The sequence below is a fragment of the Corythoichthys intestinalis genome, chromosome 4, assembly GCF_030265065.1.
Source record: "Corythoichthys intestinalis isolate RoL2023-P3 chromosome 4, ASM3026506v1, whole genome shotgun sequence".
NCBI classification, from domain to species: domain Eukaryota; kingdom Metazoa; phylum Chordata; class Actinopteri; order Syngnathiformes; family Syngnathidae; genus Corythoichthys; species Corythoichthys intestinalis.
The window spans coordinates 28093815-28100308 of record NC_080398.1 but is presented as its reverse complement, the minus strand read 5'-3'; the positions used below and the strand labels follow the sequence as shown (position 1 = coordinate 28100308).

General features: G+C 36.9%; 2 protein-coding genes across 2 annotated transcripts; one reads left to right on the top strand and one right to left on the bottom strand.

The window, feature by feature from the left end:
- Positions 1-330: 330 nt before the first annotated feature.
- Positions 331-2318, bottom strand: atg12 (ATG12 autophagy related 12 homolog (S. cerevisiae)). Its single transcript, XM_057834434.1, has 4 exons — positions 2149-2318; positions 1117-1253; positions 962-1024; positions 331-666 (listed from the first exon to the last, which is right to left on the bottom strand). Exons 1-4 carry the CDS (start codon positions 2240-2242, stop codon positions 607-609), a joined length of 354 nt encoding a protein of 117 aa, XP_057690417.1. The 5' UTR covers positions 2243-2318; the 3' UTR covers positions 331-606.
- Positions 2099-5289, top strand: isoc2 (isochorismatase domain containing 2). Its single transcript, XM_057834433.1, has 7 exons — positions 2099-2452; positions 2598-2666; positions 2825-2949; positions 3016-3228; positions 3294-3364; positions 3442-3559; positions 5118-5289. Coding segments are annotated over exons 2-7 (594 nt in total). The 5' UTR covers positions 2099-2452; positions 2598-2665; the 3' UTR covers positions 5184-5289.
- The last annotated feature ends 1205 nt before the right edge of the window (positions 5290-6494 follow it).

The following is a 6494-nucleotide window of genomic DNA, read 5'->3' as shown; positions in this document are numbered from 1 at the left end:
CTGCCTTGTTAATCCTCCCGGCCAATAGTAAAGATGCAGAGTTGGACTTCTTGTCTCCACGCCATTCGACTGTCTTTCTTAGGAATTGATGTCGCAAACTCACTCTGATTCGTGTAATCCCTCTAAATCCATCTGCTACTGTACTTGCCCCCCTTCTACTTTCATGGTGAACCCTTTCACCGAGGCTTCCTCTGGTGACCTTCACCACTAGAAACATTAACCAGCAGAATCTGAACACTAATTTTCCCTCTTTTGTTCTCAACCAAATTGTTTGATTTGAACAGCTGCTTCCATAGGAATGAAGAAACTAAGAAAGAGTAGATTGTGTGGACAATTTATTTACAATATGTACATGATACATAAAAAAAACTGTTAGTTGTGACGTAAAAGAGAACATAGTCATTGTTTTAACACAGTTTAAAACAGTTCCTTGGCGTCTTAATAAAATACTGTATGATGAGTTTTTTTTTTTTTAAATGCAGATGCACACATAGTGGTTGCAAAACTGTCTTAAGTCTATAGGTTAGTTTGACCAAAATGTCACAAACGCAAAAGAACCGTTTTAATCTGTGGAAAATGCTCACAAGTCCCCTTTAAGACACACAATCAACCCCAAGCTTGAGATTTACAATAATGTAGAACCAGTTTGTTGTCACTGCCAAAACACTGCAAGAGAAAAAAAATACAAAACCATTTTTAGCAACAAGATGAGATGACTACAATGAGATGCTCACTTTAAAGTTCGTCTAGTTAATTCTGGGTTTTCTAAACTGCCTTCCCCCAGCACTTTAATCAGAAGCCAAGGATTTTTGGCATAGTCACAATTGGGTTGACTGCTCTTGCGCCCTCTGCTGGTCAAGGCTGCTACTGATAAATTGAATTGAACTGCCTGCATTTTTGGTTTTCTTTGACTGATTGATCAGCAATTTTCTATCTTATATGCACTGTTTTATGTACTCACGTCAAAGAGGATTCCGACTTCTTGGTCCGGTGATGGAGCAAACGACTGGTTAACATAGATGAACTGTAAAGAAACACCAGTGCCACAATGAGGTGACGGCTCAGAAGAAGATGTGTCTACATGGAAATATGAAAGCAAACATGGTGTTTTCCTACCAGTTGTTCATTGGCATCCATTTTAAGGAATCGAGAAATGAACTGAGAAAGCGACTGCACCGTCCTGCTTCTGTCCACGGCCCATTTCTTTGTTTTCATGATGGGGGTGTCTCCAACTGCCTTCAAAAGGACATCAACTACACGTTGCAAGAAGAGAAGAAACTGCTTAGTTTTCTTTGTATTGAAAATTAGAGCGTGAATATTTATTTATTTATCTGACGAAGGCGGAAGTGTTCGCCGAAACATGTCAGGTAAATAAACCACCTACTATTGCCTGGGATAAAAGAAAAGTTTTGACAAATTTATAAGTGTAGGCAAAATGAACTCAATACAACTGTGAATATTTATTGTACAAACATTTTATTTTTTGCTGGATTTGACAACAGATTTGTATGTTCTACTTCTTACAACGTAAAGAAACATTATATAACATAAATGATTGTAGTCAACTGTAGTGTGTGAGACAGCTTTTTTTTAAATTTTATTTTATTTTTTTACTTTTACGAAGAACTAAATTAATATTTCTGCTTTTAGCAGTTTTTACAATGTTTTTTGTTACAATGTTTTTACAATGTTTAAATAAGTAGAGTCAGAGGACTTTTGCCACCTCTACAGTCTAAATTAAATACCCTTTAAAAATGACAAGTATTGTTCGGTTAGTAACTCGACTGTGTGAATTTTTACAGCTGAATAAAAATTTCAACGTAAACATTTCACATTACTCTTAACTCTCTCGTTTTACTTTATTATAATTCATAATTTATACAGGCAACCATATGAATTAAAGAGGCACATTAATAAAAAGACTATCAATATTTAAACCAATATTTATTAAAATGTTAGCATTAGCTGCTTCAACAATACATGACGTATGAACAACCTACATTCTCATTGGTTGGAGATCGAAGATGCAACAACTCAATTGGTCATTACTATAGCCATGTGACTTTTACGTCATATATGCGGAAGAAGGTATACAACGCCGATTTGACAGTCGCTATAATACATTGAATTATGAATACACTTTCTTACTCTTTTTCTTTTCTTCATTTGGCGTCGAGTCTTCAACAGGCGAGTGTAACTCCTCTTTTTGCGCGTCTGTTGGTGACTCCGCATTGTCAGACATCTTGGGCACCACGACTGTCTTGCTTTACTCGGTAAACTCCCCCGGATCACAACGAGGCGATTCGCTTTCCACTTCCGGCTGCAATTGGCTCAAAATAACGTCAATCATTTTGAAGTCTGATTCTATTGGTTACTGAGTCTGGGGCGTGGCTTACAGTACACAAACCAGTCTGCACTCTGCACTTGTGCTTTGAGCTGTACACAAGCTAAGGTTTGTTATTGTTACTCATTGTTTATTCCTTTAATAAGTCAGACGCGATGCCGCCTTGGAGTTAATTATGTTTTCTGATTACTTGGATGGAAGTCTTTCTTTGTCAAGTGCATGAAAAGTCGGTGCAATTTCTCTTTTAACTTAGGTGGTGGTGTCACATGAGGACAGTTTAACAGTGGAACTTTAAAGTGTCGTTTAGAGCCAATCAATAACAGTAAGTCACCTTGTTTTTTTTTTTTTTTTATTACTCCTGTAGTCTCAGTTCTAACAGGAAACTGTATTATATTACATGCATTAATCAGAAAAAAAAAAAACAATACATGTCTGACCTTCTTCCTATTCAAACGTATGTACATCTTGCAATATTGACAGTGGCAGGCATTGGTAGGCTTTCCACTAAGGATGCTGTGCTCTTCCTGTGCGACATGCAAGAAAAATTCCGACCCAACATCTTCCAATTCACCAACATCGTCAGCAACGCGGCTAGATTGCTCCAGGTTGCCACGACAGCCTCGTAGTTCAAAAAACCTTTCTTTAATGTTAACTTATTCTAGTTGTGATAGGCCAGCCGGGTTCTGGGTATCCCTGCCATCCTGACCGAGCAGTACCCCAAAGGTTTGGGCCCCACGGTGCCCGAGCTGGGGGCTGAGGGACTTACAGCTCACCCTAAAACATCCTTCACGATGATGATAGAGGAGGTGGAGAAGGAAATGCAAGCTCTGGGGAACCCCAAGCAGGCCATCTTGTGTGGCATTGAAGCGCACGCTTGTATTGCGGTAATTTACCATTTCTTTAGTAGATGAGTAACAAGCTCTCTTATTCACTTCTGCTCTGATTGCAGTGTACGACATTTGACTTACTGGAAAAGGGAATCGAAGTCCACATTGTGTCCGATGCAGTTTCATCGCGAAGGTAGCCACTCACACAACATTGTATACATTCTACTTTTCTGCAATTGAGGACATACTGTGTGTTTTCTCTTTCCGCAGTCAGACGGACCGCTTGTTTGCCTTGTCCCGCCTGAAGCAGAGCGGTGCCTTCCTCACCACCACCGAAGCCGTCCTGCTGCAGCTTGTCCAAGGTGCCAAGCACCCCAACTTCAAGGAGGTAAGTATGATGCATTCTACTGGCCACTATGTTAAGGAAATTTTAGGAAACACAAGAGGGTCATTAAAAACATGACTATCTACTAGCATCGGGCTATATGCCAATATATATACAGTATCTGACCAAAGTGATAGTTATTATGTAAAGTCGCAAATTTCTTTTATTGTCAAGTTCGTTAATGTATTCAAAAGATAACCTGTTCTCCACCTTAAAGTTCAAATATAAAGTATAAAATCAACAATGCAGTACTGCCACGAGATGTTCATCTATCATCAAATCAGGGGTGTGATAAATTACCACACAACACCAATATATGGTGCATAAATATAACACATAGTTAAAAATATTTAATAAATAATGAGGTATTGAACATCATTAGACACCACAGGAAAAAAGTAGCCACTAAAAAAGACAAAATATACGTAATTATTGACAACTTTTTGCAAAAGGTTACTACAAAGCATGCTGGGAATTCAAGCATAATATACTATAGTGTGGTATATGTTATTGTGATATAAAATGGGCCACGATAGAAGATTCTACCAGGTCTTAATTATATACAGTATATATATATTTTTTTAATAATTCGATTTTTTCCCCACTATGAGATCATGTGCTTGCAAAAGTGTGCACAGCTGCCTGCAACTGTTTTCAAAATTAGCTAATCATAGTAGGGCTATCGATTATTTAAGTAATCGATAAATCTATCAATGAGGTAGTTCGAGTAATCGGATTGTGAAAATTTAATGCATTCCAGAATCAATTTTAGGAGATGTGAAACAAAGGCTTTCTGAGGTTTTAATTAATGCTCTTTTGAAAGTCCAAATACAAAATAAAATTCTTGGGTGTTTTTTCAAACTATGCAGAATTGGAGTTTCGTTTCACAAGTGCAATAAATGCATTTAAAAATAAATTATAAAAAAACATGAGCTTAACCTTAAACAGTATAAAAAATTGATAAATGAGCATCAAAGTACAACAAAAGAACAATTGGCTAACTTTCATCGCATAAGTCCGCTAGCTTAAATGCAATTGAATGCTTTTTTTTTTTTTTTTACAATGCTCTTAACAAATTGTTCAAACACATATTCCCTCAAAAATCTTCAATATATACCTCTAAACTAAATTACAAATGCACGAATAATCATATTAGCTCAAACAACAACTTGAACAACCTTATGTTGGTCTTAACAGGGAGCAGCAGGATCCAGACATGTTAGATGAGTTATGTCATATTCACTGTTGCTTCTAGAGGGCACTGTATCCACCCAAATCCATAGAACTAATTGTAAACACTTTCAAAACAAACCATGACAAATCCACTCTTATTAAGGAATCCTTGTAGCAGAAAATTTGATTCGAAGCTTTTTTATAGTCGAACTATTAGAGTTAATCGATTAATTATTGCAGCTCTAAATCATAATCAAACCTATCACACACTCGCCACCATTTAAATATTTTATATGTATATTGAACTCTGTGATCTGTTATTCTCAGTTTGGCTACTGGACATTTTTATTATTCATACTGTATAATTAAGACTTCTGTCACCCACCAGATTCAGCAACTCATGATGCAGCCGTCCCCTGACACCGGCCTCCTCGCCTACTTCAGCGCGCTGTAAGAATCGAAAAAGAACATCCCGTCATACTTGCAAATTATCTGGTATTCCAAAGCCTTCTAGTACATACTAAGTGCTTCAATAAAAGGATGCTGCATTATTAATTGGATATGTGTGTTTGTCTGAGTGCTTGAAAACAACAGTAAAATGGAAAGATATTTGAGCATTTCATCAATATCCTTCATATGGAGCGCGCTATTTGTCCTCACTAGTTCTACGCAGTAGTAATGGTTTTTCCAATATTGCCTGTGTTACATTTGTGACCTGGCGGAGCAGAAGGAGTCGGAAGTCGGACAAAAATTTTTTAGATATTCCTAATGATTTTGGAGCTATTTTGGGTTAGCATCTTCTGTTAATATGGGGTCATTCTCATTTCCTATTGATTTTGGGGCAATTTTGGGTCACTTCCTATTGTTTTGGGGCTTTTCCTGGTCACTGCCTATTGGTTTAGGACCTCAACCATTTATTTTGGTGAACTTTCTGTTGGTTTTTGGATCAATTTCTGAAAATGTTGAGTAATATTGGGTCACATTCGATTGATTTTAGAGCAATTCCAGGTCACTTTCATTTTGTCGAAAATTTTGAGTTCTGGGGGTAAACCTTTAATTTTTTGGCCAGCAAAAAAAAAAATTATAAAATACATTTGTGGAACTTTTTGGTTGAAATGGTGTGAATCGGGTGTAAAATGTGGGAGGAGATCGGTGCCTCGGCAAAAAAAAAAAAACAACAACATATTTGAGATGCTTTGAATTTGTCAAACCGTTCAAACAAAAAAAGTGCTATACATAAATACGAGGGTAATTTTCTTTTGATTTTGGGGCGATTTTTGATCACTTCCTATTGATTTTGTGGCATTTCTGGGTCACGTCCAGTTGATTTAGTACCGGTTTCTTTTTATTTTCGGTCACCTCCTGAATTTTTTTGTGTAATTTTTGAGTCACTTTTTATTGCTTGGGCATTTCATTCAGGTCACTTCCATTGTAAGTAAATGGGCGTTTTTTTGTTGTTGAAAAATGTGAGTTTTAGGGGGAAACCTAAAAAAAAAAAAAAAACAGACAAAAAAATACAAGTCTGTAATTTTTGGAACTTTTTTGAAGGAAAGGTGTGAATCGGGGGTAAAATGTGGGAGAGATTGGTGCTAAAGTTTTGGCAACTTAAAAAAAAAAATGCAATAACATATTTGGGATGCTTTGAATTAGGGTTGTTCCGATCATGTTTTTTTGCTCCCGATCCGATCGCGATAGTTTTAGTTTGAGTATCTGCCGATCTCGATATTTCCCGATCCGATTGCTTTTTTTTTTGCTCCCGATTCCA

Bases quoted from the DNA above. Each gene is read 5' to 3' on its own strand.
- atg12 (XM_057834434.1), bottom strand. From the start codon at position 2,242: ATGTCTGACAATGCGGAGTCACCAACAGACGCGCAAAAAGAGGAGTTA. The intron at 1,254-2,148 runs GTAAGAAAGTGT...TGCAACGTGTAG, and splicing joins AAATGAAGAAAAGAAAAAGA to TTGATGTCCTTTTGAAGGCA. The intron at 1,025-1,116 runs GTAGGAAAACAC...GTTTCTTTACAG, and splicing joins TGGATGCCAATGAACAACTG to TTCATCTATGTTAACCAGTC.
- isoc2 (XM_057834433.1), top strand. The intron at 3,229-3,293 runs GTAATTTACCAT...CTCTGATTGCAG, and splicing joins AAGCGCACGCTTGTATTGCG to TGTACGACATTTGACTTACT. The intron at 3,365-3,441 runs GTAGCCACTCAC...CTCTTTCCGCAG, and splicing joins GATGCAGTTTCATCGCGAAG to TCAGACGGACCGCTTGTTTG.